Source organism: Odocoileus virginianus, chromosome 5 (genome assembly GCF_023699985.2).
Source record: "Odocoileus virginianus isolate 20LAN1187 ecotype Illinois chromosome 5, Ovbor_1.2, whole genome shotgun sequence".
NCBI lineage: Eukaryota > Metazoa > Chordata > Mammalia > Artiodactyla > Cervidae > Odocoileus > Odocoileus virginianus.
In genome coordinates this window covers 12,217,757-12,232,656 of record NC_069678.1, presented here as the reverse complement: position 1 = coordinate 12,232,656, position 14,900 = coordinate 12,217,757, and the positions used below count along the sequence as shown (strand labels likewise).

General features: G+C 39.1%; 2 protein-coding genes across 12 annotated transcripts in view; one reads left to right on the top strand and one right to left on the bottom strand.

Annotated features, from left to right (window-relative positions):
• Positions 1-9,709, bottom strand: part of DAP3 (death associated protein 3) — a 38,551-nt gene extending 28,842 nt beyond the window's left edge. For 3 of the 7 annotated variants that reach the window (XM_020912426.2, XM_020912432.2, XM_020912431.2), the window contains exon 1: positions 8,305-8,394. In XM_020912426.2, the coding sequence (XP_020768085.1) occupies positions 8,305-8,309 (5 nt within the window). In that variant the 5' untranslated portion in view covers positions 8,310-8,394. Of the gene's footprint in view, positions 1-8,304; positions 8,458-8,641; positions 8,736-9,375; positions 9,460-9,667 lie in introns of those variants that run through there. The other 4 variants (XM_020912427.2, XM_020912428.2, XM_020912433.2 and 1 more) reach the window with 4 other exon arrangements.
• ASH1L (ASH1 like histone lysine methyltransferase) overlaps positions 8,858-14,900 on the top strand; it is a 199,189-nt gene continuing 193,146 nt past the window's right edge. For 2 of the 5 annotated variants that reach the window (XM_020912394.2, XM_020912388.2), the window contains exon 1: positions 9,418-9,506. The gene's annotated coding sequence lies outside the window, so the exon portion shown is untranslated. Of the gene's footprint in view, positions 8,905-9,415; positions 9,507-9,847; positions 9,920-14,900 lie in introns of those variants that run through there. The other 3 variants (XM_020912392.2, XM_020912393.2, XM_020912391.2) reach the window with 3 other exon arrangements.

The window sequence follows — 14,900 nt, the reverse complement described above, 5'->3', positions numbered from 1 at the left end:
GAATTTGCTGAAATTTGTGTCCCTTGAGTTGATGATGCCATGCAAATATCTCATCCTCTGTTGCCCCTTTCTCCTTCTGCCCTCAATCTTTCCTAGCATCAGAGTCTTTTCCAATGAGTCAGTTCTTTGCATCAGATGGCCAAAATATTGGGGTTTCAGCTTCAGCATCAGTCCTTCCAATGAATATCAGGGCTGATTTCCTTTAGGATTGATTGCTTTGATCTCCCTGCAGTTCAAGGGACTCTCAAGAGTCTTCTCCAGCACCACAATTCAAAAGCATCAATACTTCAGTGCTCAGCCTTCTTTATGGTCCAACTCATATCCGTACATGACTACTGGAGAACCCGTAGCTTTGACTACATGGACCTTTGTTGACAAAGTAATGTCTGCTCTTTAATACACTGTCTAGGTTGTCACAGCTTTTCTTCCAAGGAGCAAGTGTCTTTTAATTTTAAATAAATTAATTTTTAAAAAACATACAATGTGATACTACAGACACTCACAAGGATAGCTAAAATCAAAAAGAACAGACAATAACAAGCATTGGGGAGGATGCAGAAAAACCGGAATCCTCATACATGCTAGGATTGTAAAATGGCTCAGTCACTTTGGCAAACTGTTAGTCATTTTCTGAAAAGTTTTAACATGGATTTACCAAATAACCTAGCAATCCTTCCCCAAGAGAAAAGAAAACATTTGCACACATAACCAATTGTGTGGAAATGCTCACAGCTGCATTACTCATAATAGCCAAAATCTAGAAACAATCCAAATGTCCATTAACTGATAAACAGATGTGGTGTAGTCATTCAATGGAACATTATTCAGTAAATAAAAAGAAATAAAGCTCTGACACATGTTACAACATGGATGAACCTTTAAACAAAAAGGAATGAAGTCTGTCACAAAAGATCATATGTAGTATACTTCTAATTATATGAAATGTTCACAACAGGCAAATCTCCTGAGACAGAAAATTAGATGAGTGACTGCCAGAGCTGGGAGAGGGGAGAATGAAGACTGACGATTGGTGGGTACTCCTGAGGTAATAAAAATGCTCTAAAACTAGACAGTAGCAATGTTCATGCAACTTTGTGAATATACTAAAAACTGACTGAACAGTACACTTAAAAGACACTGAGTTTAACTGTACGTGAATTACAGTATGTCAACCTCAATAAAGCTATTAAAAAATATTGTTTTAGCCATGTTAAAACAACCAAAAACAGAAGCTAAGATGCAGTGATTACTATATGCCAGACAATGTACTAATATATATTACATGCTTTATGTTATTAATTTAGCATCACAGCAGCCTCTGAAGGATTTTATCAGCTGCTGCTGCTGAACAAACTACCCCAAAACTCAGTGGTTTAAAATAATAACTATTATCACTCAGAAGTCTACAGCTACAAGCTGGTTACTTCTCTTGCTCTGGACCAGATCTGGCTATCTTTGAAGTACTTCCTCATGCATCTGAGGTTTGTCTCAACTAGGATGACTGATTCTACTCAGCTTCTTTGCAGAGTGGCCTGGACTTGTCACAGCAGTAGCAAAGGTCCAAGAGAACTAAAACACTTAAGATCCCTTCAAACCTGGCTCAGACCAGTAAAGACTGTTGCATTCTATTGCAGACCATGATAGGCCAACTTGATCAGGGTTCAATCCCTGGGTTGGGAAGATCCCCCGAAGTAGGAAATGGCACCCCACTCCCGTATTCTTGCCTGGAAAATTCCATGGGCAGAGGAGCCTGCCAGGCTACAGTTGATAGGACTGCAAAGAGTCGGACTCGACTGAGTGCACGTGGACAGTTATGTAAGTTACAGGTATGGTGTCCTGTGTTTTTACAGTCCATGGGGCCGCCAGGAGTCGGACATGACTGAGCAACCTAGCACACGCATATAGTCCAGGTTGGAGTCAAATGGTAGAAAGGAGACTCTACCACTTTATGGGAGGGTCTGTAAAATTCGACCACAGGGTCGCAAAGAGTAGGACACAACTGAGTGACTTTCATTTTCACTTTTGCTGCAAAATTACAATTTTTCTAACAAGTGGAAACCACTGTACTGTTAAAAAATGGAGAAGCTTGGATCTAAACATGGTTATTGGAATTGAAAGTAAATATTCCTCATCATTATACCATTTTTCTTCCTAGGTAGCCTCAACACTTTATTTGTGCAGCTATTTGTTGATTTTGACCTTAGTTAAGAATAACTGAATTATTAAAATTGTTTGTTTTGTAACTTTTTTGTCAATATTATCTATATTAATAGAAGTTTTTGAAACTTCACAGTTTTATACATTTAGTTATAAAGTTAATCAATGAGAACTAAAAGTTGTTTTGTGGTTGCTTAGTTACTAAGTCATGTCTGACTCTTTTGTAACCTTGAATAGTAGCCTGCCAGGCTCCTCTGTCCATGGGATTTCCCAGGCAAGAATACTGGAGTGAGTTGCCCTTTCCTTCTGCAGGGGATCTTCCTGACCCAGGGATCTAACCTGTGTCTCCTGCTTGGCAGGCAGATTCTTTACCACTAAGCCACCTGGGAAGCCCAAAACTGTTTTGATAAAATTCCAAACCAGAAATTATTGAATAGAGTTGCAGTTTTCATATCAGTTTCATCATCAGATGAAATTTGATTTTATTTTGTACGCATAATAGTAGAAATCTTGAGTCACACAGGTAGTTTCAAGGGATAAACATTTGTAATAGTTTTTTAGTTTTTATTTTTAAAAACTTTGGGCCAAAAGAACAGCAAAGATAGTACAAAGAGTTTCCTTATACCCTTCATCCAACTTCTAATGTTAACATCTTACATGCCCTTAGCACAATTATCAAAATTAAGAAATTACTATTGTTACAATACTATTAACTAAACCATGGACTTTATTTGGATCTTGCAAACTTTTTTGATAGTGTACTCTTTCTGTTATAGGTTCCAATTCAGGATCCTACATATGGAGATCTGAATGTTTTTCTGAAATCTATCACCAACATATTAGCTATTCTTTAAAAATTGTGTGAGAATTATAAATTTAAAAATACATCCTCAGCTATTTCATTCAAGTAACAATTTAATACGATACAGTTATCTGAAGAGCTCTGTAGCATAGCCTAGGTCACTAGTTCCCAATGTTGGCTGCACATTAGAATCACCTGAGTATAATTAAAACTCTGCTGCCCAGATTGTATCTCAGACCAGTTAAAACACAATGTCTGGTAGTGAGATTCAGACAGGTATTTCATAGGTATCAGAGTTACCTAACTGATTCCAACGGGCAGCTAAGAGTGAGAACCACTGCAAAGATGTCAATGGTTAAGGGAATTTCAACCCATTTAAAACAGGTAGTCTCTGGGTATGATTATATAACCAATTCAGCATTCAGTACATATTTCTCCAAAAAGCCATGAAATTATCAAATGTCTTATATTAATGAAGATATTATATATATAAAATGGCATTATTTTCGTTTACTATTCAAGGAATTCTGACAAAAGACATTATGTTAGTCTGCCATAACTTTTTCTCTATTGAAACGAGATTGATTTCCCAATGATCAGTAATTCTTTTTCATTCATTTATTTATTACTTTTTGGCCATATCATGTAGCATGTGGGATCTCAGTTGCCCGACCAGGGATAGGGATTCAATCTGTGACCCCCGCATTAAGAATATGGAGTCCTAACCTCTGGGCCACTGGGGAAGTCCTAGGAATCTTTTTTCTAAACCGGCACCTTTGCCCCTGTGAAACATCTGGCAATGTCCGGGAGGGTTTGGTTGTCAGAACTTCGGGGAGAGGTGCTACTGGCATCCAGTGAGTAGAGAGGCCAGGGTTTCTGTTAAACATTCTGCAATGCACAGGAGACTCCCACAACAAAGAATTATCCAGCCCCAAATTTCAGCAGTTCCAAGGTTGAGAGACAGTGTTCTAAATCTTGAGTCCTATAGGAAAAATTTGGTTCTTGTAGATTATTCATTGCAACATTGTTTCTAATATTGCAAGAATGGAAAGAGCCTAATTCAGCAGAAAAGCGGCATATCCATACAATGGACTACTACGCAGCTGTTTAGAAACAAAACAATCCCAGCAGCTCTCTCCATATTAATGAGGAAAATCTCTAATATATATTAAGTGAAAAACAAAACAAAAACAAAATGCAGAACAATGTATACAGCAAGCTATAATTTATGTAAAAAGGGGGAAATCTATCCAATTTGTTAGCAAAAAGGTAAATATTTTGAAGGATATACAAAAATTGATAATCCTGTTTGCCTTCAGGGAAAGGAAATGGTTTCTTGTGGGGGCAGGAAGAGATAGAGAAGTGTCTTTTATACTTTTTGACCTCTGAACCATGTTGCTGTCACCCAGGGAGAAAGTAAATTAAAAAAAATTAAATCAACAAACCTCTAATGAATCCTTTAAAGTTAACAAATAGCTTTTCTGTATGAATTATATTACTCTGTTTAGAAAAATCCTGCTGCATCCAATTGTGTTAGGCTGATGTTAAACATAATAAACAGTGGGGCCCCATCCCAACAACACATCTAAATCTACCCTGGCAAGGTTTGGTAAACCCTCAGGTTTCTCACAAGGGTACTTTTCATGTAACATTCTTCACAGGAAAAATAACATTGTTTCAAGCTTGTAAAAACATCTCCCTCCCCCACCCCTTTACTCTGTGAGCCCAAGTTTCCTATCTGTAAGTCAAGTGCAAGGACTATAGTAGTGTTTTCCAGACATTTTTCCTTTCTTTGGTAATGTAACATTTACCAAGCTAAGAGCAATTTAAAATACCAACATATAAAAAAATATACAAGGCTGTACTGGGAAAAACGGGAATAAGGAACATTTGCTTTGATGTTCACTTTCTTCCAGTACAGAGGAAAACATCTAGGGTTCACAAAACAAAACAACCTTCAGCAACCACAATAGCAACAGCTAACATTTACTAAACATTTCTGTAGATCAGGCACTGGTCTGAGTGCTTTATGTAAATTAACTCTGTATATTTTCAAAACAATTCTATGACGTAAATATTACCTCCAACTTACAAGAGTGGCAAGTATGGCAGAATAGTTAAAAACATGGACTCAAGAATAACTTCTTTAAAAAAAAGAATCTAACTTCTAAGATTTGAAAGGGGGCTCTCCTACTTAATAGTTGTGTGACCTTAAGCAAGTTACTTAAACTTTGTGTTGACTGTTTCCTCATTTCTAAAATGGAGAAAATGATAGTATTTACATACAGGATTCTTAAAAGGATTAAATTACTTAAAAAAAAATTGGTTATTACTATGACTAGTTTCTACCCAAGTTTGCACAGCTACCAAGTAAAAGAGTTAGGCTTTGAACCCAGGCAGTGAGGAGTGTACACTCCTACTTTGCTAAAAGGCAATTACCTGAAACATGAGTTTAAAATCATGGTACCCAAACAAAAATTGCAGAGTTCTTCCCTTGGTAAATAGAAAATTATTTATGGACTAATAATATATTATATACACACACACATATATATATATTACTAATCATATAAGAGTTTGAAGCTCTATATATTTTTAGTATTTACCATAACTTGTCAAATGTAAAGTTAACCCTGATGCTCCAGTAGGTTGTATCTTTAAATGTTTGAAACTCTGCCTTGGAATGTGGGGAACTCGGATTCGATCCCTGGTTAGGGAACTAAGATCCCACACATCTTAGGGTAGCCTGTGAGCTGAAACTAGAGAGCTGGTGTGCCACAACTAAGACCAGACGAAGCCAAATAAATAAATACTTTTTAAAAAGTGTACGCTGAAAAGCTTTTCTTGCTAATCTGCATTCCACCATTTCCTGCTGCAACATCCCGGCAAGGAAGCATCATGAGACAAGTGTTTAATGACTTCCATTCTAGCGGGGAAATCTGAGCTCAGCCTAGCTAAGACTGCTGCTGCACAGTGACAGCATAGAGCCCAGCTGTCTATTTACAGCGTGAGGACGGACGCCAGAAGCAGAGCAGTGGGAAACACTGGAAATCTAGGCAGTTTTGCTGAGGGCCTCTCACTGTGCTAAAAGAAAACTTTCAGTTAAATCTTACCCTCTTTTAAATTAACGTACAAAACCACCATCCAAGGCAAAGTACTCTGGAGGTAGTCGTGATCTGGCCCCCTTTCAGTGTTTCCTATTGCTGCTGTAACAAATTATCACAAACCTGGTAATAATAATAAAACAACGAAAATTTGTCATCTAGAGTTCTGTGGATTACAAGTCCAAAATCAAAGTGTCAGCAGGATGATGTTCTTTCTGGGTGCTCTAGTAGAGAATCTCTTTTCTTGACTTCCCTAGGTTTTAGAGGTTGCCCTTCATCTTCAAAGTCTGCTTGCAGCAGCTGGTCAAGTCTATGTCCTACTGCCTCACTCTGACACTGACCCTTTGGTCCTCCTCTTCCATCTTTCAAGAACTCTTGTAATTGCAACAGGGTTACCAGATAATTCAGGGTAATCTCCCTATTTTCAGGTTAGCTGATTAGTGTCCTTAATTTTCTTTTGCCATGTAACATAACACATTTACTGCTTCCAGGGATTACAACACAGACATCTTTGGGGGAACCATTACTGTTTTCCATGCTTTCCTTAGTTCAAATAATTCAAGGTTCATTCATTCAATAAGATCATTTTATTGAGTACTTAGTATATTTTAGTCTCTGGTAGGCACCCGGGGCATACATAAAAGAACTGAATACTATCTTATCTGTCTATACTTAATGGGCAATTCATGAAGTGCAGTTACCAGAAGTTAGTTAAAGGCAGAGACTATAAGTAACTCTCTGAATATACAAGTGTAGTGGAATTGTATTAGAAGTGTTTTTTCTTTGTAGCATATGCAATTATGTTGCTAAAGAGAAATTTGCTGTGAAGGCAATGTGATACAGTGAAAAAAGTTACTTTTTTTAAGAGCCAGGCAAACTAAAGGCTAAAGATAGTTATCTGACTTTTTTGAGCCTCAGGCTTCTCATCTGTAAAATGGGGATAATACGATCTATTTCAGAGTGTTGTTTATTTTAAGAATTAAACAGGAACACAAGTTCTCCTGGCATAGTATTTCACAATTGCCAATTTTCTTTCCCTTCTAATATTTTAAGTATCTAAAATTCATTTCAGTATTTCCATGACTTGCTTTACACTAAACTACCAAAGAATATAAAAGAAATGTTAGATATAGTCCCTGACAACAAATTTAAAATGGTTTTAGTAGAGCAACACACTTGCGTACATGGCACAATTAAAAAAGATCAACAGCTCCTAAACAGCTCCCTGAAAAAGTTGGGACTTAAGGTTAGGAAAAGCAAATATAGAGCGAGGTAACTGAGGCGAATTTCCCTTTAAAAACAAAACAAAATAAAGCAAGCAAACAAAACCAGACCCATATATTGAAATATGGTAAGGAGGAAATTTAGGAGTGTCTAACTTTAGAGCTTGAATGGCCTTTGAGATTAATCTAGCACAGTGATTTTCAAACTATTCCCAGATCTCTAAGTCCACAGATGTGAAAGAAAAGGGAAACCTAAGTGGATCCCTTGCCTCATGTATTCAGCTTTGCCTACAAAGTGAAACAAAAGATTACTAGAAGAGAGCTTTGGAATTATCTGACTTTTAATAATCCATAATTCTTCTGAATTCAATCAAGAAAAAGTAAATATTCATGCAGAGTTTTGAGACACAAGTATCAGTAACTATAGAAATCTGATAGACCTAGATTTGCATTGTTTTATTAACGATTTGGAAGAATAGGACACAAACTAACAATTACATCCACAAACCTTACCAACATCACCGTGAACGATAACATAACACTGCACTTTCCCTATACCTAGGAGTTAATTAGACTCTACACATATTATTTCATCGCACATCAACCCTGAAGGCAGACTAGGGGCTCACTAATTTCTATGTTCAATTTTTCGTTTCTTGTTGATAAAGAAAAAATAACTTTCTGAAGGACACACAAGACACGGCAGGTAAGAGTCCAGACCTGAACTTGCTATATATGGTATCCTTATTCTCTAACCAGGCTGCCTAATGGAGTTGAAAACATATCATCCATTCATCATCCATCCACGAGGAATGCGTAAAAATGCACACAAAAAAACATCATCGCATATAAACAGTAGGGTGAAATTCGAGAAATTTAAGCTGGGTTTAAAAAAAAAAAAGAAAAAGAAAAAGTCGACCATTGAGTGGGTTTTTTCCTGGGTTCTAAGTCCGCAACACAGAGCCCAAAGGAAAGCCCCCTAAGGACGGTCGCCGGCCCTACCGGTCTCACTCCCTACCTCATGAAGGTTCGGAGTCCCGCTCCTTTCCCTCATGGGTACAACCCCCGTGCCGGGCCATTTCCTCACCGAGTCACAAACCAGCGCTCCCCGCCCGGCAAACAGCAGACCCTGTCAAGCGCTGTCTCCACGCCGCGCGTCCCGCAGCGGAGAAGCAAGCGACAGTCGTGAGGCAGGAAGCTGCTCAATGCGCAGCCGCCGCGGCCTCCAACCACCCGCCAGCGGAGGGGCGCTAGGCCGCCCCCGACCCGCTCTCCGCGGCCAGGGCGAGGCCAGACAAGGAAGCCACGGCGCCGCCAGCGAGGTAAATAGCCACAGGCTTCTCTCCGTCACTCACGGTAATTCGTGTCCTAACGGCAAGCTCTGCCCACTTCGCCTGTCGTTTTCTCCCCCGCTCCTGCAGCCGACGGGAATGGAACAGTCCCGCGGGGGGGGATTGTGGGAGGCGCACGCGTGAGGGGTGGAGGGTATGTAGGGGGGGCCGGAGCAGGAGGAGGCCGCGGCGGCCGTGGCGGCGGTTGGTGGCAGTGGGGGCGGGGAAGGGGGGGAGGAGAGGAGAGGAGGTGGAGGAGGAGGAGGCTTGGGCTCGCGCTGCTGAAGGTACGCGTGAGGGCCCGCGCCAGGGCTGGCTTGACAGGGGCCGAGGGGAAGGGGAGGACTGTGCCAGAAGGCGCCCCAGAGGGAGTGCGTACTGGCTGGCGGGCGCGCAAGGCGGCCGAAGGCGGTGGTTGGTGGGAGCAGCGAGCGACGAGCCCAGATACACTCTGGCGCGTGCGGGCGGGCGTGCGCGCTCCGCCGCCCGAGTCGGGTGAGGGGGGAGGACGAAGGGGGAAAACGCGAGGAGGGAGGAGTGGGAGGTGGGGGGGCACGAGGCGCCCTTCGCTCCCTCCCTCCCAAGGAGCTGCCGCCGCCGCCGCTCTGCCGCCGCCGCTCCCGCCGCCATTTTGGGTTCGCTTTGCGGAGGGGGAGAAGATCCCCGTCTCGGTTGCGGGACCCGCCTCCCCTCAGTTTCCCCCGCTTAGCCGCACGCCTTTCCCCTCTCCTCTCTCGCATTTCCGTCAGTCCGCTCACCCGCTGGCCGCCTCCTGACAAGCGGGAGGGATCCGCTGTGGACCAAGGGAAGCGGAGGAGCCTGGTGGCGGCCGCCCCCTCTTCCCCACTTCCCTGCACTCTCATCTCCCTCGGCCTCGGCCTCTGACACGGTGAGTAGAACCGTCTGGGGAGGCCTTTGGGCCTAAGTACTTCCTCAGCGACTCAGTCCTTGGCTTCCTGGGAGCTACTGTCATCTCCCGGACCTGGACCTCCGGGAGAGCGGTGGTAAGGATGGGGGAGGGGAGAGTAGGGAAGGGGATCCTGAGCTTACCGGGAAGTCCCTTCTGGCGGGGGTGAAGGGGTGTCCCTGACAGGCGGGCTCCTGCCTTGGGGGAGGGGGCGGGAAAGTAAGCGAGTGGAGGCGGAGTCGGCTGTGCCCCTGACAGGTTAGTTAGTATCTTGTGGAGGAAGGATTGGAGCATCCCCCATAGTCCTGTTTGTTTCGTTTAAGGGATAAAAGTGGCAGGAGGGAAGATTTTCCGTACGGTCAGATCTGTGGTGTCTCTGACATGCTGAACTGCAGGTAGGGACGACAGATTGATCTCAGTTTCGTAAGTTTAATAAATGTTACTCGTTGCTTTGGGCATTGAAAGACATGTTTTTGGTCTAGAAGACAGATGGTCTGTTGCTGTATAGCGGCTGTGTTTGTGTGAGTATACAAGGAAGGAAAGTGTTCCGGAAGAGTTTGCTTGTATTTTTACAAGTGTAATGGAGTTCCCCTTATACCAGCTTATTTTTAAAATAAAGCTTGGGATATTCCTTGCTGGTTGATATGTTTGTGTATTTTAGGGTTTGGGATTGCCTTAATACAAGCAAAGAGAAGTCATGGCAGTATTTTGGGAATATAGCATGTAAGTGGTGGGGTCAGGAATAGGAGAAACTTACCATAGTCAGCTATTCTTAAGAATAGTTTGTTGCTCAGAATAGAGTGAATTGTTTAGATGGGAAGGCCCAGAACATCTTTACTTGAACAATGTACTGTGAGTGTATAAAGAATGGATGGAGTTTTTGTTGACCTGACTTCGTAATAGAATATTAACACTTTGTAATAGAATAAAGCTCTTATATTGTTCAGAATGCTCTTTCAATTTGTTTGTAATCATAAATAAATCTCTGTGGAAATGGTGGGATGAGTGTTTCCTCCCGTTTTACAAAATAGGAAATTGAGGCATAAAGACATCATTTTTTCAAGGTCATATTAAATTGATGACAAACTTGGGACTATAATAGATACTTTTGACTCCTAGTTCAGTAGTATATTCATCATACCATGACATCTCAGGAGATCTTTGTCAGGCAGATTTGAGTTTATTGGAAAGATAGGGGCGTATTGAATGGTATTTGGTAGAGATCAGTTGTGCCAGACAGAACATAGGTTGTCTTTGCCAGGTTGGCCTGTGAGAGATGGGTATTCCATGAGGATATTAATTTTTGTTTATGGAGGAAGCAGAGCGTTTTCTGACACTTGAGTTTGTTTATTTGAGGGAGGGATATTTAACTGGTAACATAGAAGCAGGGTGGGGGCTGACAGCTTAACTTTAAGGGAGAAAGGATCTTCTTTCATTCATTCAACAAATGTTTACTGAGTAACTACTCAATAAATGGTCCCTGCCTTGGGGTGAGAATAATCAAGGTGACCCTATTGAAGCAGCTCCAGTACATTTGTCTTGACAGTGGTAAATACTGAGGCAGTGATATATATTGAGTCGAGTGAGGCAGACAGGTCAGTGTGAAGTTGAAACTAGAAAACCTTCCTCAGAAGTATACTCAGTTTGGAGGGAATTTAGATCTTCCAGACGTTTTACTGTGGAAGGATACAAGTGTATTTAAGCATCTAATAGGGTGCCCAGTTTGTGGTAGAGTGTGCTGCCTTTTGCATTTTCTTTTGGCATTTCCCAGTAAACTGTTTTTGGGATCTGGAATTGTCAATATATGTGCCTGTGAATATTGGAACTTTTTGGCTGTGCTGAAGAAATTCTTCGAAAGACTAATTTTGTGGTAAGGATCCCCTCTCTGAACATGAGAGAAGAATACTTGAGTTAAGGCAACTTAACTGTATTTCTCTGGAAAATAGAGTGTTTTTGATTTGCTGGATTAATGGTTCTTAGAAGTTTTTTGGGAGTCCACTTATTCTTCTGAGAATGTGATGAAAAAAACCTTCACTGTCGATAATGATGGGCATGAGTACAATCACACAAATTATGCATACAGTTTTCAGAAACTTAAATTGTAATGAAGTAGAGCCAATTTATATTTAAGTCTCATTTAAAAGTCTTTTTTTAAAAATAGTTTTGTTTGGAAGTGGAGATGTTGGTATGAGTTTAAGATGAAAGATTTTTTTGACAGCATGCTGACAGTAAGGAGAACTTTTAAGATCATTTTTATTCTATTTGTTTTATTTTCTATTTGTAGATTGATTTCTGCAGTGTTAAAACATGACTTTAATTAGGTGATCAGAGAATGTGATATAACACAAATGTTTCTAGATTGATTCTTTCTCATAATCATTTGTATTCTCAAACTCATTGCTTTCCAGTTTTGCATTGGTACTGAGGAGTTTTGAAGCTTATTTCTTGGAGTTTATCTTAGTTATAACAAATGTTATTGAGTTGTTTTTATGCAGGGAACACTAAGGTGAATAATATATGGCCTTTGTCCTTGAAGCTATTCTAATTCAGTTGAAGTTATGAATTGCATGTTAGTGGGAACCTTTAAAAGGGCAAGGTGGAGGGAAACATATTTCTAGAAATTGAGAGTTCATGACTTAATTGCCTGAGAGGTTTTGCTGTTATTCTTACGAAGTTACAAAGTCTTCACATTCTGTATGCAGCTTTGCACTTAAAAAATGTGTTTTGATATCATTTGATGTTTTGAGATGAAGGAACTCTGGCTTGAAAAGGATGCATATGTTGGTGGCATTTCTTATCTTGTTTTGGATGTATTTCTGTAGTGGGTTTACATAAAAAGGTCTTAATGTCATTTTTGGATATGCAAGTATCTAGAAAACACTCTGCTGTGATTTGAAACACTACCCCTGAATCTAGTACTGAAAATTAAAAATAATTACTGAATTTTTTAAAGGAAAAAAAAAAAAAAAACTTAGGTGTTTTAATGGTACAGACTACAGGATTCAGTAAGATAATGGAAAGATCTTAAGAAAAATGATCTGATTGTCTCTATTGTCATGTCCTCTGGGTAAGAAGTCATGTAAATTTGTGAAAAGCTTATTTTTTCTAATTTTTAACTTGGGTAGTAGGTTCCTACATTAAAAAAAAATAACATGTCATTTATATGTGTGTGTGTAGTGTGTCTATATCTTTGCATATGGATAACATATGTATATAGTCTCCTCTATGTATGAGATACTTCACAATTTAAAAAAAACAACTATTGCAATAAGTACAAAAAATACACAGGATCTTTAAGGATCAAGAATAGAGTGATTTTCATGTCCTGTTCTTGGGTTGTTTTCTAAGATATGAAGCATAACTTCCCTATGTCTTGCTCAGTACTGTATCTTTATAGTATTAGCCGTACCACTTGAGGTTTTATTCTGAGTCTGTCATGCCTTTATGAATAAAGAATTTGGACACATTCAGTCCTGCCTAAAATAATCTGCCTGCACATGGTGGGAAAGTTTTACCATGTGTGTAGGTGGTGAGTCTCCAATAAATAATTTCATATTGTTTTTTCAGTTATGCATGTTGATTTAAGTCTCTTAAAGATAATATATTCCCTTATGTTACCTTATATTGTAATCCGCTGTGAGGTCTACTTTGTGCCAGCCTTTCCAGAAGTGTGAGCTAGTTTAACCCTGGCTATCATGAGAAAGGGAAATGAAAGTAGTTTTAGAGCTATATTGCTAGTCTTTTTTTTTCTTCCTTAGTGTCTATCTTTAAACTACTTGTAATTTATTTGGTTTATATTCTTTCATTTGGAAGGGTTAGATTTTCATGCTTATGATTTGTTATCTGAGTTAATAACTGTTATTTCATATTTTAGAAACCACTTTCTTAGTGACTGTCTAAGTGTCTAAGTGCGGGTGTTAATGAAAGTGTGATGTTGACACAACATAATAAATTGTGGCTTTAAGCAATAATGAAATTTATCTAATAATCTTATTGCTGTTTCGGAGTTATATTTCCTTCATTAACTTATAACTTTTTTTATGTTTGAAGAATATATACAATTTTATTTTTAGCATTAATTGTTTTTGCTTTCCATAGTTTTTAATCATTTACTCTCAGGCATTTGCAAGTTGATGACAAGAGTTTCTATTTTTTTTCCATTTAATTTTGTTCCTTTTTTGAAGTGTGGAAAATTTCTAACCTAGAAAGCAATGAAACAAGTAACATGAAGTTCTCATGTATTCAATATCCAATTTCAAAAGTTATCCAAACCCAGTTATCACACTGTATCCATATCAACTAGCCTCTCTTCCTCCTCCCTTCATTTTGAAACAAATCTTTCAGAAATCATTTGATCCATAAATACAGTGTATACATTATTTTCACTTTTAAATGGGGAATTATTTTCCCTTAGTTAGGTTTATATAATTTTTTAAATAAACTGTCTGATGATAGTTGGAATTAAACTTTTCATACTGAATACTTACAGTCTGTATTACTTGTCAGTAGGGATTCCTCTGCAACATAAGAAATGAACTGAATAGAACTTTACTTAATTGCCTTTAGATGTTTGTGTTGTAAAATGCAGTTGGTTCCTGTGTTTCCTAGAAAAGTGTATCAGCTTTCTTTTCAAACACACAGTGAGAAGTAACGTCTCTTAGTTTCTTCAGTTTTTTTTAGTCATAGTGACAAGTTGCTGAAAACATTTTCTAGATCCTTTTAGTTTCTTTTATTTTCTAACTAGACCCAGTTATCACAAAGAAATCAGATGATACTGATGATCTTGAACAGGAGCTGAAACTGGTCTAAAATCAACATGCTTTTTAAAGAGAATGAAATGCACCTTGTTTTGAATTTTGAAATTCCATTTGTGGACATTTGAAAATACATGTCATTGCCTAAACTGCTAAAAATAAACCATGCTACAGAGTATGATGAATAGAAATATGATAGAAAAAGAAAGTAAATATTCCTATTGAGTTGTGAAGAAGAAACAGAGAATAGAGATTTGAAGTGATTGCTAGTTAAGTATTATATAGGTGTATATCCTTTTTTTCCAGAAAAGGCTGACAGATGAACATGAATTCCATCATTAATGAAAGTTTGGTTAACTTATCTTCTAATTCTGCCATAAATAAATCATAAATCTTTGACTTAAACTTCTTGTTTTGCATTTTTTTTCCTATCTTTTCCACACTTGATACCAGACCACTCCTCTCATTCAGTTTTATTTGTCCTAAGATCACAAGTGGACACTGTCTGATTATAAAGTAGCTATATCATGGCTTCTTGGTGTAAATGACATTGAGAATGTGATGGAGACATTCCTTATGATAAAAGTTTCTTAAATTCAGCACTGATGAAAATGAAAGCCCT